The sequence below is a fragment of the Grus americana genome, chromosome 11, assembly GCF_028858705.1.
Source record: "Grus americana isolate bGruAme1 chromosome 11, bGruAme1.mat, whole genome shotgun sequence".
Classification (NCBI taxonomy): domain Eukaryota; kingdom Metazoa; phylum Chordata; class Aves; order Gruiformes; family Gruidae; genus Grus; species Grus americana.
Genome location: NC_072862.1, coordinates 16,931,299 through 16,948,860, shown reverse-complemented (window position 1 = coordinate 16,948,860; position 17,562 = coordinate 16,931,299). Strand labels below are relative to the sequence as shown.

The window sequence follows — 17,562 nt, the reverse complement described above, 5'->3', positions numbered from 1 at the left end:
GTGGCTGGACTCTGGCTGCTACTATCCTGCACAAATACAAAGAGATCAGTGAGCAGTCAGAAACAGTGTCTCAGCATTAGGCTCGTTCCTCATCTTACTAAGACTTAGCCCTTGATGCTACAGTAAAGAGAGCCTCCCCTCATGCCTCACTCCGTGTTTCTAGGTTCTACTTCCTTTCAGACGATGAGCTGCTGGAAATACTGTCTCAGACAAAAGACCCCACTGCTGTACAACCTCACCTCCGCAAATGCTTTGAGAACATCGCACAGGTAGGCAAAGCAAGCACCCTAGTGGCTTGGCCCACTTTTGGGAAGCCGGTGTCATGGGAACTTGGAGGCATGCTGAGATCTGGAGGAGTGTTCACGTTCTGCTGTGTGGAAATGTGTCTCCTGGGAACCTGTAACTGTATGTAGGCATTGCAAGGTGCTGTCTGCCCTGGAGTGGGATTCAAGCAACCTCACTTTAGACATTTCAAAGCCAGACATGTGCCTATGAGCTGGGCACCCTCAATCGTTTTTTAGACAATGAGGGGAAAATAGGCATCTGCAAAGGGCAACTTACAGAAATCCACTTAGATACCCATCTTAGGTGGAGAAGACGCTCCCTCTGGAGATGTCTGTCCTTCCTGCCGTGGAGGCCAAAAGAAATAGCTCAGGATTAGCTGTCTGCTCGCAGGCACCTGGTTAGGATGGAATCCCACTCTTGCTGACAGCGTCAGGAGGGACAAGGAGTGAACAAGCCTGAACTAAATTAGGTTTCTGCCTTCATCCCTACTTAGGAGCTGGGGCTAACCTGGCTATTTTTGCTCTTTATTATTCCTAATGGACTTCAGACTCCGTGGCTAGTGTCACAGGTTGCACCACCACAATACTCAGACGCTAAAATCAATCTCCTAGTCATTAGCTTGGGAAAACAGAAAGGAAATTGAACTGGAAACCTGGTGCAAAGCCATTGGAATAAATAAGGGCACTTTCCATGATATGCTGGGACACTGGAGAAGCTGTTAAAATTTTACTCTTAAAACGGGGCACTCTGACCTCAAGGGAAATTATTTGAATCTACAGTATTGAACAGGAAACAAAGGTTTGAATCCTAGACAGGCAATGAGAAATGTTCATCCTACCTATAATTTGATTTGCTTCACTCAAGTGAAACCAGCGATGTGAATCTCTTGTTTTCATACAATCATCCTCCATTTTTTGGAGAGGTCGTTTTACACTTCTGTCGCACACTTTATTATCACTATTGACAACCCAGTTTGGCACCAGATTTATAATGAGCATGCACCACTGCAGCTGCTCTCCCCCAGTGGCAGGAAGGCAGGGATAGAAAGGAAATCCTCCATTCACATCTCCTGTTACGTATCTTCCATTAGCTACTGTTCCAGGAGGACCTACAGATCACACACATGTACTCTGCTGAAGGAGAAGAGGTGAAGCTGGCTGTTCCCATCTATCCCACTGAAAATGTGGAGGACTGGCTGCTGGAAGTTGAGAAATCCATGAAGGCCAGTGTACGGGACAACATAGAAAGATCAATTGGTGTTTATCCAGAGGTAAGAGTTTTATCACAGACTGGCAGGTCTCTGTCTTGGTTCCAGGCTTGCCATAGAGGACACTAGTGATAGGACTGATGAATTTCTGATGTTCTACTAGTTTTAAAACGCAAACTTTAATCCAACTGTGTGTGGGTCAAGTGCAGAATGCGCAAATGAGCAAGTTGCTAATGGTCCAGAAGAATGCAAACCCTTCACACTCACTCAACAGCCACAGAACACTTCCCAGTGTCATAAAACAACCCTCTGTGAATCCATTTCTCTTCCTTTCTCCAGGCCACTTCCTTTTTATAAGGATCTACCCTCTTTCTCACACAGTATGCTGGTGAAGGCAGCCAAGGCACTGTGAACTTTTGGGTTCAGTCATTTCATCAGGGGATGCATCCTGGGTCTGGTTTCTGTGTAAAAGCCATGATGGTAGAAAATCTAAATTTTTATTTGTTTGGGTTTAGGGAGGGAGAAAGGCTGAAAAAAGAAAAGGCCTCAGATATTTCTGTTACTGTTTTCTACTCAGCCTGAAAATTTGAAACTAGAAAAGTTAGAACAGGCCAGAGGAGGGGAAACATTCTTTTGGGTCTCACAGGTTAATCTTAGAGCAGGGAGACATAGAAACAATAATTAAAAAAACCCAAACCCAACATTGTTTTACCATTGTCTTTTTTTCCTTTTTTTTTTTCTTTTTCTTTTTTTTTTCTTCTGTCTGCTTTTTAAGACTCCACATACTACATGGGTCTTGCAGTGGCCTGGCCAAGTGGTCATTGCTGGCTGCCAGATTTTCTGGACAAAGGAGGTGTCTGAAGCTCTGGAAGCTGGAGATTTGTCCAGCAGGCTTTTCCCACAGCTGAGTACTCAGGTATGAAAATGAATGTAAGGGTGAGACTTTGCCAGATGGAGACTTTTCAATCATCAGACCTTAGATAACTTATAAATACAGTCAGGACAATACTGTAGGAGAAACAGAGATGCAGTCCTGCATAGCACAGCTCAAAACCAGGTAAAAAAACAGACTCTTATCATCTTAATCATTAGGATATTTGTCATCATAAACCTCAAATAATCTACAGGACTGATAATATGATCATTACCTGAGGACAGAAAGAAGGTGAAAGATAACTTCTCCAGGGTCACCCAAGAAGTCAAAGGTGGGGGAGAACTGAAGTGATGGACAGTAGAAATCAAAGTGAAACTGCATCCTTCATATCTGTTCCATACATCTAATCACACCTAATACCTGGGAGATATGGTATCCTCAGCTCTAGGCCTCATGGCAGCTCTCTTTCTTTTCACCTGAACACGGTGATGGTGTAGGCAAAAGTCAGCTCTGAGCCTGCCCTGAGCAGTGTTTACTTTCTGAGCAGTCATTTGTATCTCTGACGAGAAGAGGCAGAAGTTGCCTGGACACATCCTGTGATCTGGACTTAGGATATCATAAGTTTGATTGCATTGTGTTAGTACAGCCTGGGTCTTTGGGGTATGGATTGCTTCAGAGTACTTTCTTTTCCTTACCCAGCTGGGCAATTTGGTTGCCCTGGTCCGTGGAAAATTGTCTAAGATACAGCGAGCGGTGTTGTCAGCTCTTATTGTGATTGAGGTCCACGCCAAGGATGTTGCAGCAAAGCTGATTGAGGAGAATGTGACAAGCATGAATGATTTTGAGTGGATCTCCCAGCTCAGGTAGAGACAACAGCTATTGAACCTCACCTGGCCTCCCTGGCAAGTCTTCATTCTCCTTACCCATCAGCCATGTCAATGACAAAGGGAAACAAGAGTTTGCATAGTCTGTAAGCAGTATTCGTGAGCTGCCTCTAACATCCCTGTGAGGAATGGGATTGAAGTCTGCTAAGGATGCCAGTTCTGAGGCATCTGAGACAGACCTGGTTTGGATGGCATCCACTTTGGCAATATAGACTAAGCCATACCATGGTGTTTCACAGCCTCACTGTGAAAGGGCATTCATCCTGCCCAAGGAGGAGTGCGATGCTTGATATACACCTAATTTCAGGTTCTGTGAGAGCTCCTGTCCACCCTGTTGTGTTACCTTATCCTTTCTTCTCCTGAGAGGGAAATCCTATGACATGCAAGTCTCCAAACCTGCAGGCTGTAGTCTTATGAGCTGCTGTATTGTCTGCCAGCCAGCGTTTGTCTTTCTGATCTCATGTTCACTCATCATTAGATACTACTGGACGAGGGGGGACCTGTACATCAGGGCTGTCAATGCTGAATTTATCTATGGCTATGAATATCTGGGGAACAGTGGCCGTCTGGTTATCACGCCCCTCACTGACAGGTAAGGAGATTGTTTTCTGCATAAGTGTATTTTTTTTCTGTATGAACAAGCCTCATTTGGGATTAAACTGAGGATCTGACCATGCTGGTCTTACTGCTTAATGTATGTAAATAGAAACCATTTGTACAGTAAAGGACTACCTGAGACAAGGACATAGGAACACTCTGGAATTGGTTCTACTGTATTCCTAGTGATCAGTGCTCAGACTGATTGCTTTCCCTCTCCTGATTCTTAATATGGTGTTCTGACTCTCATAAAATGCCCACCTGATAGCTAAGGAGCTTTTCTACAAACCAGTAGATAGGGGCATGTAATGCTCTAGAATATGCAGCAGCAATAATAGTTATACCCTTTTATAACTGTCCTTTTTCTGAAGAGTGAATTTGTAACCAGTGGCAGAAGGATTTATCCATGCAGGCCCCCATGAATACTAATCAAGGCCACATAGCTAACTCCTTTGCAGAGTGCTGCATATCTAAGCAGTTCTGCACAATAATAAACGATGGATTCCTAACCTGTCTCCAGCTGGAGAGATCATATGTCTCCATTACTGAAATTAGTGGTAGAAATGCTTTTCATCATCTGCTCTCTTCTTTGTTGTAGATGTTATCTGACGCTTACAGGAGCCCTGCACCTGAAATTTGGAGGAGCACCTGCAGGACCAGCAGGAACAGGCAAAACAGAAACAACAAAAGACCTGGGGAAAGCACTAGCAATCCAAACTGTAGTGTTCAACTGCTCCGACCAGCTTGACTTTATGGCAATGGGAAAGTTTTTCAAGGGACTAGCCAGGTACAATGAAGTGCTGTGTGTCATTATTGAGGAGCAGGGAGGATACAGGGATGCTGGCCACTGGGAATTGGTGGGTATTTTTCATAGCAGCACAAAAGAACAAGCAAAGCCCTAGTAAGGGGGTTACTGTATTCCAGAGTAAGCAAAGTTACAAAATTCTTGCCAGAAGGGAGGGACAGTTGAGACAATTAAAAAAAAAAAAAAAAAAAGAAAAGAATAAAAAGAAATGCTGTTCATTTAAGGCAAAATTAAAATGCTTTGCACCAATCCACTATTAGACACCTGTGCAAATGTGTGCAGCTCTGGCCTTTGTTTTAATATCATACATGTTGGACTGAGATTCAACCCACAAGCTGCTTAATCTTAAGAAGGAGAAAATCTGCTGAGTGTATCCAAAATTGAGCAGCCAAGAGAGACTGCTCTAAGCCTTGAGGGATCCTCTCAGAGAAGCTTCTCTTTTCTCTACATTTCAAACAGAGCTGGTCCAATTAGTCTGTTGCACACTGGTGAATCTGAATTAGTTACTCCAACAAAAGCTGATACTCTTTTCTCAGATGTTCTCTTTGTAAGTAATTTAACTTCTTCCTTAAACCATGCCTTGTGGGAAGATCACCTTCCTCATATATGTGCTTCCAGCTTTATACGTAGTCTTCCAAGCTCTGAAAAATGGACTTAAAGAGATGTCTAAATTGTAACTGCTACACTTATAGCTCAGGTACAAACCAGGAATTCAACACGACATCTCTTTCAAGCCTGAATCTGTAACATGCACAATTTGTCCCAGGCTGTAGGATCAGATATTGCCATGATCTTGCAGGGACCATGCACCTTTTCACTCACCACGTGGCCTGGGATTCATAGGCAGGGTGAGGGGCTACAGCCCCTTCCACTGTATCAGTACACTGTGGCTCTGTCACTGCCTGCTGTGGGACGTTAGGGGCATTTATGTTCACTTCTTGGCTCTGTGCAGCCTCCCCAGTATGTGGATTTATAGTTTCTAGATCTAGCTGAAGTTTTGACTGCAAGTTTGCTCCTGTGTGATGCTCCTGACTCCCCTCATTTTCCCTTCCTTGCCCAGCTCTGGTGCATGGGCGTGCTTTGATGAGTTCAACCGCATTGATATCGAGGTGCTGTCTGTGGTGGCCCAGCAGATCACAACCATTCAGAAAGCACAGCAGCAGAGGGTATGTAATGAACGTGTGGATGCAAAGGCAGACAAAAAAATTCTCCACTTGAGCTAGTCAAGGCAAGTCCTTGTCTTTGTATGCATCCTCAGGGAGGACCAGCTTCACTGCTCAGGGGCAATTGAGACAGACAAATTTGAGTTTGAAGAGGTATGAGTAATGCCCTAGCTGTCGCGCATCATATCAGGCCGTTACGTAGTCACCATCCTGGGTGGATTTTGTAACCTCACCCTAGTCTGTGCTGCCACAGTTGCCCACGTTCTCACAGGCTGAAGTACTTCTCAGCTTGAGCTGCAGTGCCAGCAGACTTTGGTGTGAGACACACTCTGATACAGATCCACTGAGCTGATACAAATTGGAGCTGTGATAAAAGCAGCCAGTGTTCTGCCATGAGGTGCTCAGCACCACATTTGTCTAAGTGTGTTACCCAATTTTTAGTGCATTCACAAAACCCAATGTGCGCAGAAATGTGCATACTCATGCAACACAAAGTTGCAATGTAAAGTGAATTGTTGGCTTTACGTGGAGACTCAGCTGTCAGCCAGTCTAGCAGCCAGCCTCTGCTTTGTTCTCTGGGGACCTGGAGGGGTTAAGACCTGAATCTCCTTGACTTTGACTTGGAATTAGAAACTTGCTCTCCATGAATTCTTCTGCATTACTTTATCCCCCATCTGAAATTACTACCTACACAGCTTTAAAAAGGATTTAGATTTCTCTTTTCCCAGAATTAATTCAGGTCTAAACTCTACTGCATAATAAATGGAAAGATGTTTGTTTACAGCTGGAGGGATAGAAATCTGTTCAAGAGCCAAAAAGAAAAAAAAATTATTCTATCAGTAAATCTTCCATGAGCCCAGTTTCTTCAACAGGGAAAAACATTGCTGGTAATACTGGATTCCTGCAGGGGAACCAGATTGAGCCACTACAGTTGTGGGCAGCTGTGTGTGTCCATGCTTGATAATTTAACTACTGAAAGCCATTGTTTTCCTCTTGGAAGATTCTGCTACATAATTTAATTTGCAGGTCAGGCTTTGTTCTTTGAGAATGATCATATTTTTAATTTTCTAGGTGGATCGCTTCATGTTTGAAGGCACAGAGATCCCACTGGTCCCATCCTGTGCAGTCTTCATCACAATGAACCCAGGGTATGCTGGGCGTACTGTACTGCCTGATAACTTGAAGGTAAGGAGGGCAGACTGCACAGACAGAAAGAAGAGGGGTGGATGCTACACAGACCACCTTGTCTATGACATGGATTAGGGTGTGATGCTTTTGGAAAGCTTCTAGGATCATTTTGAGATTTGAATCACATCTGTAAGCAAATGGCACTCCTCGGACTGCAGTCTGCAGGGATGCTACCCTGACAGGTGCCAGGCACACTCATGCTGTGTTCTCTAAACAGTCTGGGATAGATACTCAGTCTTGTCAGTTTGCTGGAAAAAGCGAGAAACAACAATGTTTTGATCTTGTGTTGGAATGGTATGTTTCAGGCCCTCTTTCGTCCTGTGGCTATGATGGTCCCAGATTACTCCATGATTGCTGAGATCTCACTTTACTCCTTTGGGTTTAATGAAGCCAAAGTCCTTGCAAAGAAGATCACCACAACATTCAAACTATTGTCAGAGCAGCTCAGCGCCCAGGTAGATGCCTTAATGTCCATGATTGTTTTTTAAATGTGAGGCTTTCTCAGGCTTAGGCACAAAGTACTTGGATGATTCTCTTGGTGCCTTGTATAACAAAAAGGTCACAAAACCTGTTCTTCATCTACCTCTTTCCTTTCTAATTCACATTTCTCCTCCTGTGGCTGGACTTGCACTCACCTTCAGTCCTAGTTAGGATTACAATGGCAGGACAGTTGAGCCAAGCAGTCCTGCTGCCTCCTCACTCAATCAAGGATTTTTCATCATCCAGTTATTCCCATCTTCCTCACTCATAGTCCGTACAGCTGAGGACTAGTTAGTTGTTTGAAAGATCCTGAGAGCAGACTTAGATGAAGAGGCAGTTGTTCTGAAGGCAAAACTCTCATTTCTCTTTTCTTACCTGCTAACTGAGTGCGTGCATATGTTCACTTTTTTAGGTGATCCTCCTGTATCTGATGACATTGTTTCCTCTGTGTCTTTTCCAGGACCACTATGACTTTGGGATGAGAGCCGTGAAGACTGTCATCTCAACAGCTGGCAACCTCAAAAGAGAGAATCCTACTATGAATGAGGTAAATGTGCTTATACTTCACACTGTCATAGACTTGTGTGGCCTCTTCTGCAGCCACGTAAGAGAGGCAGGATCTCTGAAGTTCTGAGTTCGTAAATCTTTGCAGGAGCTGATCTGCCTGCGGGCTATCAGGGATGCCAACATACCGAAATTCCTGCAGGATGACCTCAAGCTCTTCAATGGTATTGTCTCAGATTTATTTCCTAAGATCAGAGAAAAGCCTGTTGACTATGGCATCCTGGAAGAAGCCATTCGCCAATCCTGCATCAAAGAGAATCTGAAGGATGTTGATGGTGAGGGGAAAGATTCTCCACAAGTTTCCCCTGTGCCTGGGCTTTTAGTCCAGTGCTCTGCCCTATGAAAGATACAGCTGGTCTCAGACCCACTTGGCATCATCTTCCTCTACAGGTTTTGTGACTAAATGCATCCAGCTCTACGAAACCACTGTGGTTCGGCATGGCCTTATGCTAGTGGGGCCAGCAGGCTCGGGGAAGACAAAGGTATGGTTGAGACACAGTGCTGGCCCCAGCAAACCATCACCTGCCTAGTGATGCAGGGGGTTAAGCTTCACAGAAGACTCACACTCCAGCATTTCCAACTTCTCTGAGATAGAAGTCAGGGGCCCAAGATGCTGCCTTTTAGTATTGATTTATAGCCATGGGGAAGTATATTATTAGCTTACTCTTTCGAGTTGGGAGATTAGACTGAAGTTTATTAGCTCTGCTGCAAATTTCTGAGGCTGAGACATACTTTGACATCTCAAGATGCTTCAGGCCTCTTGCACGGGAGATCTAGCTTCCTCCCACTGCATCTGGAATGCTTTATTCCTGTCAACACAGCCAGGCAACTCCTTACTATGATATTATCCTTTACTACGCCTCCTTTCTCACTGCCTTTCGAATGCAGTTGCTGTGAGAGCAAGTGGCTTTGTTGTTATGGAGCCATGGCAGTTAACTCTCTTGCTCTCCTGCTTTTGCAGAGTTATGAAGTCCTGGCAGCTGCAATGACGTCACTGAAAGGTCAGCCTGCAGCCAGTGGTGGGAATTACGAAGCAGTCAGCTACTTTGTACTGAATCCCAAATCCATCACAATGGGCCAGCTTTATGGAGAGTTCAACTTGCTAACGCATGAGTGGTAAAGTACAAAACCTGCTTTCCTTCCCTCCAGACGGGAAACGTTTTTCTTCTGGTCTTAAGCGTCTTCTCTTCAAGGCTGAGAACCATTTAGGATAGTGGCATAAAACCAGAAGCGATCAAGTCCTTATCCTCACCAAGCTACAATAGCCAGTCACGGTGATTTAAGCTGACATCTTTTATTGTGTGCTTGCCCCGGCTGCCAGCACATGCCCAGACAGTTACTGCAGCTCAGCTGGCAACATTAAACTGCATAACAAGGAATAATTCAATTGCTTTGGAGCACATGCCCCTGCTGTAAGATACAGCAGCTTAAAAACACTTGCTTTGCTTCTGAAGAAAAGTGACCTCTGTGCTGTGCACTTGAATTGTTCTGTGTAAATACACTGGTGGCCTTGAATGATGAGGGATGACTTTCAGGCATAAAGGGGTATTTCATTCCTGTTACCAGGGCTCCTGCTTGCTAACACGGTTTAGAAGTGAAAACCAACAGCCCATTTTGCCCTCTTGACAGCCAGGTCCTACTGCTTATGTTTCTATATGTGACCTGAGGTTGACTTTGCAGCTCGCTTTGTCCAGAAGCTAAGGTGTGAGAAGCAGTGTGAATCTCCCTTTGGCCCTGTCACCCGCCACTTGCTTAGGGGCAAAGCTAAATACTGTGTTCTGTAAAACCAGGGAAACTAAATAAATATGAAACTAACTGCCTCTAGAAAAAGTGCGAGCAAGTAAACATTACTGATGCTGAGACCCAGACCTTCCCAACCTGGGCTCTGATGCATCTTTACTGAAGGACATTTTATAGGATATTCCAGTTAAGCTCGACAGTTTATTTATGATGTGATTCTGGCAGCACACAGGCACGTTCGCATGACAAAAAGAAAAATACAGCCGTCATGTAAAATGTATTTACAGACAAATCCATCTGTTTTAATCAGCTGAGCTTTAGAACAGACTCTTTTCCCTTGATCTCAGTAACAATACCCTGGAATTCACTAGCACTATAAAAATAACAAATAATTATTTAATAATGGGAGTGTAGTCCAGGGCCTTAATGTACATTGCACTCCAGGTTTCCATGTACAGATTAAGTTCTTGCTCTCAACAGCCAGTGTTCCTTGTGTGTCTGCTCACCTGCTCACCAGCTCCAGCACCACCTGAGTTCATAGGCAGCTGAACTGGGGAACTTCAGTTATAAAGAGGGTAGAGTCGTGCTCTTTAGCCTGGATTCATCTTCCTAACCTATAGTTACCCAGCTGACACATCTGAATTAGCAGAGTAGCTGTTCTGAGTCTCCCTTTACACTTGGTGAAAGAGAGGCACCTCCACAGAGCAGGTAACCCACCTGTGACTTGAACTGGATGCTGGCAAGGTCTCTGCTTTGGGCAGAGATGTTAAAGGGAAGCTTGGCATTTTATAGTTGGATGACATGAAGTCCAGGTCCTAATGCCCAAAGAAATTGTCTCATGGTGCCACTCAGGCTGAGATGTATGTCTCAGTAGAAAAAAACAATGAGATGGACCTTTTTGCAGCTCATCAACAATTGAGGCACAGGTATCCTTGGGCACATGAACCAGGGTAAGATTCTGGCTCTGTTGCCTTATATGGTGGAAGCTTTGCCATTGATTTCAGCAAAATGAGAATGGGCCAAGCCCTGCCTTCCTCCCACCTTTCAGGACAGATGGGATCCTTTCCTCACTCATCCGGCGGGGAGCTGCGGCCACTGACACCAGCAAGAAGTGGTACATGTTTGATGGGCCAGTTGATGCTTTGTGGATTGAGAACATGAACACGGTGCTAGATGACAATAAGAAGCTGTGTCTCAGCTCAGGGGAAATCATCAAGCTGACAGAGGTAACTCATCCCTCCTGCTTTTGCTGCCTCTTGTCCTTTCTCCCTCTTAGAACAGACTCGCCTTTTACATTCCATTTGATGTCTGTGATGGACTTGTATGGAAATTGGTGTCTCGGAAGCAGCCCTGTGCTGGCCAGACCTCTGCTGTACCATACAAATGCAACAAAAAAAGAGGGCTCATGCAACAAAGGGAAAGATTTCAGATTCACCAACTTTTGCTAAAAGGTCCTTGCTTTCTCTCCTTTTGCAATTTCCAGAGCATGACCATGATGTTTGAAGTCCAAGATCTGGCTGTTGCTTCCCCTGCCACAGTCTCCCGCTGTGGCATGGTTTACCTGGAACCCAGCATCTTGGGGCTGGAGCCCTTCATTGAGTGCTGGCTGAAAAAAATCCCAGGCATCATGCGGCCCTTCTCACAGCAGCTAGCATCTCTCTTCAGGAGATTCCTCAAGGTGAACTACTATGCCATTCCAGCCCTTCCATGGCTTGGAGCTTGTCAGCTGAGATCTCAGCTAGCCCAGACTTGCCAAGGCCTGGATTTAAATGCCATTGTGGGAACACTTCAGACTACCAGTATACAAACTGCTCTCTGAATTTCTTGGGTTTAATAGAGGTTATTCACTGATCCCTACAGGTGTGACTTAGTCTTATTGGTCATTATAGTTTGCTTTATTTCATTTTAAAATTATCTTCTGGACAAAATCATCCCTGGTGCAGCTCCATTGCTTACAGCGGAGCTACTCAAGGGAGAAAGTTGTAAGAACAAGTCTTGTTATTTCGATTCTGCTCCTAAGCCACTCTTTTAGTGAATAACCCAGAGCTGCAAAGGAAAGCAAGCTCTGAAGGGAGCAAACCACTTAACAACAGTCATGGCACAAGATGCATGTCACTGTTGCACAGAACCAAAAGGCAGGCCCGGAGTTTTCTTGTGGTTAAGACTAAACCAAGGGGTGGGAAATGGCAGCCATTCTCAGTCATACCCTCCATGCTAAACCTAGCCTGCGGGGAGGTGAGGAGAAACCAGAACCCTAGGAGATTTAAAAAAAAAAAAAAAAAAAAAGTCAAATGTGTTGGATGGTGACACTGAGCTGTTCCTGCCTCTCCTTACAGGAGGCCATCAGCTTTGTCCGGAGGTTTGTGAAGGAGATAATTGCCTCAACGGACAGTAACCTCACAAGGAGCCTCCTCACGCTCTTGGAATGTTTGTTTCAGCCTTTCATTCCCATTGAGGTAGGATTTTGCTACCACTATCACTCCTGTGTGCCTGTAACTCTTGAAGGCGTTAAGTCATGCAGAGGGTTAGTCACCAGAGAACAAGGTGTCAATGCAGAAAGGTCACACTGTAGCTCATCTATGTGGCAGAAGGTAATACAACATCTTGCAAAGCACAGGTAAACCTGGAAGGATTATGCTTTGCCCACCGAAAGAGCAAAAGATAAGCTCCATGCCTACCAGGCTGGAGGGAAGAGGTTCACTTTTATTTATAGCGGAGGGAATTGGAGAACGAGTGGAAAGCAGAGATCAGAGCTAAGCAGCAATGCACTTCAGATTGTGGGTCTTTTGAGAATTAGTATTGAGAAGGCTGGACAACTTTCAAATTAAAAACCAAAGACTAAATTCTTCTCCAAGCTCCTGTTGCGTGACATGAGTTCAGCAAGGGGAGTCTCTCAAGCACACCAATGAAACAGCAAGTTTTAATCCACAGAATACATTACCAAGGCCTGTGAAAAACTGGCTAGAAAAAGCTACATAGAAGCTGAATAGAATTAAAAGCATATTAAGAAGTCTGGGTTTCATGTACCTTGTGTGCCTGAGAATTTTACTTCTGCTCTTCTTGTGTTCTCAGGGAATTAGGATGATTCCCCAGGAGAAGTCAGCTCGTATCGCAGAGCTGATTGAACCCTGGTTTATATTTGCCTTGATCTGGAGTGTGGGTGCTACCGGAGATTCCCAAGGTCGCATGGCCTTCAGCTTGTGGCTGAGGGAGAAGATGGCAAAGGAAAAGGTGAGTAAAGGCAAAGCAGATCCTCCTTCGTTACAGAGAAACTAGTAGTGAGGAATGGGGGTCAGAGCTTCTGGAGTGCCTGAAGGCTTTGGATGGGCTTCCTCTTGCGATCTGGTATACCAGATCTGCTTCAGACTTCAAGGGACCCCTGGAGCTGGAAGATCTGGGAGAGACACTTGACCTCCCTGCTCTGGGCAGCGTCCCGTTACTAAAGTCTTTCTTGTGGTAGTGCAGATCCTCGTGTTAATTCAGCTGAGTGGCAGCCAGGTTTACCACAGCTTTATTCCCACAGATCCAGTTACTTTTCCCAGAAGAAGGACTGGTTTATGACTATAAACTGTATGATGCTGGGCTTAGCAGTGCTGAAGATGATCTGGATGAGGAGGTCATTAGGGAGGTAAAACACTTCCAACTCCAAGCTGGGAAATCTAGGGGGAGGGACCAGGAAGCAAAACAGGATTTGGTAGGATCTTCTCATCAAGGGCAAATAAAAAAGGTCTATAGGAACCAAGTGAGAATGTTTAAAGTGAAATCAAGCTTTTCATTAAAGGAAGAAGGCAGTTTCTTGCCCTCCGGGTTGTGAAGCAGGTCTTTCAAGTCTGAGCCAAAGGCTGGTCAATTCAGACCTGAGTGCTTCCGCCAGTGCTCAGGAAAGTGAGAGGGCTCTACAAGCGTAGCTGCTGCGGGAGGACAGGGAGAAGCTCAGATAGAAAGGTCTGTCTGTGTTAGAAAGCAGTGCACAACAGCAAGAGAGCTGTGTGCAGCAGAGTCTGGAGCAGGAGCAAGGCAGACAAATACACCATCTTTTTCACAGGAGACTGCAGAGCAGTAGGGCATGTGAGGCCCATCTGACTGATAGTCACCAGCCCCTGGGCTGAAAGAAAAAAAAATTTAAAAAAAGAGGAAAAATGTGTCCCCTTCTTACAGAGCAAAGTAAGGAGCCCTACATGAACATCAGATGCTTAGCAGAAGCTGCCAGCATCATCTCTGTGGGAAGGCCGCACAGGGTGGTCAGGAATGCACATTTTCTCAGTGTTCTCCAGCACATCCCTGACAAAACCTCTCTCTCACTTGTATAGTGGCCTCTGGGAGGTTAGTCTGTGACTGATTCTAGCACAAATCACCCATGTCTTGTACAAGTACAAAACCTCCATGTGTCTCTGAGTGCAACACAGGTGATGGCACCAATCATGAAGATAGGATCCCAGCTAAGCCCTCACTGGCCCTCTGCCATGGGGGCACTTACAGGGTAGGTCAGCTTAGGACAGAATTCCCATTCTTGAAAATATCACAAGTGCCCTCTGTTCTGAAAACTGGGATCAAAGGGGGATGGAGCAAGTAGGTTGCTGCTGGGGCAATGATCGCTACCTCCCGGGCTACCTCCCTCCCAAAGGACATGAGTCAGGCACTCACAGGCGTTGCCATACAGGAAGGTATAGGTGGCGAGACTAGACAAAGGGGCTGGAAACCTGAATTACTCATCAGAATCTGAGCTACCACACAAGGAGCTGTGATGGGGAGAACACAGCAGAAATACTGTTTTCCTGTTTCCATGGGGGATAGATGCAACCACCCCCTCTAAACACACCCATACTTTTCAGGTGTGCTGGGAGAAGTGGCTGGACTCTACGGCAAAGTTCACCATGGTTCCTGATACCAACTTCTGTGACATTATTGTGCCCACGATGAACACAGTCCGAATGGCCCATCTGCTGGAGCTGTTGCTCACAAACCGTAAGCCAGTATGTGCCCAGCCTTGTCTTTGATTTTTTTGATTCAATCTTGTTCTCTTTAACGGGGCACCTTTTCCTCTCCCAGTGCAGTCAGAACCTAACAGTTACCTGATACCTTCAGATTATTTCCCACTCTTATGGATTTGTATTTCCCTGCTCAAAAACTGTGCCTAAGCAACAGGAGTTCTCCATTCAGTCCCCAGGCACCATGCCAGTGCCAGAAAGGAGTATCAACTCTCAGTTGCGATTCCTGGATCCCCTCCCCACCACGATGATAGCCCATCACCATCTCTCTTTACCTGTTTGCTGTGCTTCCATTTCATACTTCTTTGGTTAGATTCCTTCCACGCAAAGAGATCTGTTACCTTGAACAGCTGTCCTTTCGGCACAAGCAAGCCTTCTTTCCTCTCCCAGCCTTTGAATGCCTAAGTAAGCAGTAACCTGCATTTCTTCCAGCAAATGTCAGATTGCTGGGAAACACAGACTGTCTGCCTACAGTTATGCTGCATTGCTGGTTGTACTTCTAGGTTCTCTGTATTGGTCCCACTGGCACGGGGAAGACTCTCACAATTACAGACAAGCTTTTGAAGAACTTACCTCTCAGATACGTCACCCACTTCCTGATGTTTTCGGCACGCACCTCTGCCACCCAAACCCAGGAGCTCATTGATAGCAAACTGGATAAGAGGCAAGTTTCCTTTCTGCGTTTGCAAAGGCAGTATCTCTGAGCTCAATGTTTCTATTAGCTTGGTCATTTAGTTTCATCCCAAGACCTGAAGGGGCCACAAGCGCATACAGCTGTGGATAAAAAATAGGACACACTGTAAATCTGAGCTGGGATTGTGAGAGCCAGCAATAACTTGATACAATGGCAGGAAAGTGATGAGGGTCTGTAAAAATTGCTCCAATTATAGTTATTCCAGAAGTATTGCATTTCACAGCACAGGTGTTTGGAAACCCTCCTGTGGGATCAAGAAGTTGATAAGGGGAGAAAACGTGGCTGCTAAACCCTGGTCCCACTCCTCGTGGTTAGCAGCTTCCCTTTTTCCTCCCTGATCAGCCACTAGTTTGAAATTTCCAACAGATTTATGGGCTCAAGCTTTGCTTTTATTTGCACCCATTTATTCATTGATACTGTGCATAAATAGACAAAGTTTCACTCATGTTTTGGAAAGAAGCCATTGCCTCAGTCATTACTCTGGATCTTTTCTGTGCAAAGACCCATATAAAGGGGTATATGGAGTATAAGCGTAAGGATAGCTGGATCTACTGACCCACGAAGCCTCTGGAGAAAAAACTGCTTTTGGATCAAGTTAGGAGTACCTTTGCAATAGGAGCTGCCCCGTGTCCTTACGTGGTTTCTGTCCTTACAGGCGGAAGGGTGTGTTCGGGCCTCCGGTTGGACGGTACTTCATATTTTTTATTGATGACTTGAACATGCCTATGCTGGAGAAATATGGTGCTCAGCCACCCATCGAGCTGCTGCGGCAGTGGATGGACCACCAAGGCTGGTACGACAGGAAGCAGATCGGTATGACCCAGATCCTTTGCCCAGTACTCTTGGCAAAAGTTGGCCTGTTGATAGATATACATACTGCTGTGGAGATTTGTGCCGAGGGTTTTTAGTTAACATTCATTCCTGATTTTGCACTCTTCAAGGTACTTTTAAGAAGCTGGTAGATATTAATTTTATCTGTGCCATGGGACCTCCGGGAGGGGGAAGGAATGCTGTCACTCCACGCCTCACCCGCCATTTCAACTACCTCTCCTTCACGGAGTTGGAGGAGAGCAGCAAGAAGACTATCTTCTCCACCATCCTTGGCAGCTGGATGGGTAAGTTCTGCAGACAACTGCCACCTTCTCATGTTGCCAGTCAACTCAATGATAATAGAGGTAGAAAGGAGAGGAATTAATATTGGTGATCTGATCAAATGTTGGAAGCTGGAACTTGCATTAATTTTGAAGATGCTTTTGGGAAAGTGTTGTTTGAATCTTAGCAAACAGAGAACTCATACACTGTTTAGTCTTAGAAACAAACTCTGCTGGTGCAAATCAGCAAACTTCAACTTTGGCTTTCACAGTTTCTTAAGGTATCCCAAAGCCTAGGCCTTTCAAAGAGGATTTTGTTTGTGATAGATGATGCAGATATCCTTCACCTCACCAAGTAAAGCGGTAACCCAGGTTTTCGGTCTTTTTCTAGCTGGACTCCTAGGAGAAAGAAGTTACAGAGATCCAGTGCGTAAGTAAGAGCAGAAACATATGAGAGAGAGAGACTGAACAGAACAAGCTGATGGGCACAGCATGGCACAGCTTACCTGTGCTTTCAGCAGACAGACACTTGCCCAGACAACAGCCTTCTGTGGAAGCAGAGCCTTCTGTCACTCTCCATCTGCTGCAGCCTGTGGACAGCTGAGCAGGGAGGATCTAAGCATGGTGCTACAGCCACCCAGAAAAAAGGGTTCATTTGGAGTGAAATGAGTCCTCTTATATTTGACAGGGTGGGAATTTAGGATCATCTTTGCAAATGTGCCCTCATCTGCAAATCTGCCAGTAGGAAGGAGTGAGAATAGTGGGCTATGAGACAAGCAGAGCTTTCTGAGTGCTTGCAATATTCACAAGCATCAGTACCTGACTATGAGCTCAGGTGCACACTGAGGCATCTAACTGTGATTTAAAAAGAAATGAAAGAATTTTGGAAATAACGGAAGAAAGTGCAAAATGCTAGGGTGTCACATGGCTCTACTTCCCCAGGAGTGTTTGTAATGAACTTGATTGGGGAAAAAAAAAAGTATTTTATGCTCTAAAACTGGC

At 45.2% G+C, this 17,562-nt stretch overlaps 1 protein-coding gene across 1 annotated transcript in view; it reads left to right on the top strand.

Annotated features, from left to right (window-relative positions):
• The window catches only part of DNAH1 (dynein axonemal heavy chain 1), a 76,012-nt gene that overhangs the window by 31,099 nt on the left and 27,351 nt on the right, over nucleotides 1-17,562 (top strand). Inside the window, exons 24-46 of the mRNA XM_054838129.1 lie at nucleotides 164-269; nucleotides 1,376-1,555; nucleotides 2,268-2,408; nucleotides 3,066-3,229; nucleotides 3,729-3,842; nucleotides 4,446-4,634; nucleotides 5,713-5,818; nucleotides 6,887-7,000; nucleotides 7,309-7,458; nucleotides 7,944-8,030; nucleotides 8,136-8,322; nucleotides 8,438-8,529; nucleotides 9,009-9,163; nucleotides 10,836-11,013; nucleotides 11,271-11,465; nucleotides 12,124-12,243; nucleotides 12,860-13,018; nucleotides 13,311-13,415; nucleotides 14,620-14,760; nucleotides 15,279-15,439; nucleotides 16,125-16,282; nucleotides 16,411-16,584; nucleotides 16,952-16,990. Coding sequence (XP_054694104.1) covers nucleotides 164-269; nucleotides 1,376-1,555; nucleotides 2,268-2,408; nucleotides 3,066-3,229; nucleotides 3,729-3,842; nucleotides 4,446-4,634; nucleotides 5,713-5,818; nucleotides 6,887-7,000; nucleotides 7,309-7,458; nucleotides 7,944-8,030; nucleotides 8,136-8,322; nucleotides 8,438-8,529; nucleotides 9,009-9,163; nucleotides 10,836-11,013; nucleotides 11,271-11,465; nucleotides 12,124-12,243; nucleotides 12,860-13,018; nucleotides 13,311-13,415; nucleotides 14,620-14,760; nucleotides 15,279-15,439; nucleotides 16,125-16,282; nucleotides 16,411-16,584; nucleotides 16,952-16,990 — 3,215 coding nt within the window. The remainder of the gene's footprint in view (nucleotides 1-163; nucleotides 270-1,375; nucleotides 1,556-2,267; nucleotides 2,409-3,065; nucleotides 3,230-3,728; nucleotides 3,843-4,445; nucleotides 4,635-5,712; nucleotides 5,819-6,886; nucleotides 7,001-7,308; nucleotides 7,459-7,943; nucleotides 8,031-8,135; nucleotides 8,323-8,437; nucleotides 8,530-9,008; nucleotides 9,164-10,835; nucleotides 11,014-11,270; nucleotides 11,466-12,123; nucleotides 12,244-12,859; nucleotides 13,019-13,310; nucleotides 13,416-14,619; nucleotides 14,761-15,278; nucleotides 15,440-16,124; nucleotides 16,283-16,410; nucleotides 16,585-16,951; nucleotides 16,991-17,562) is intronic.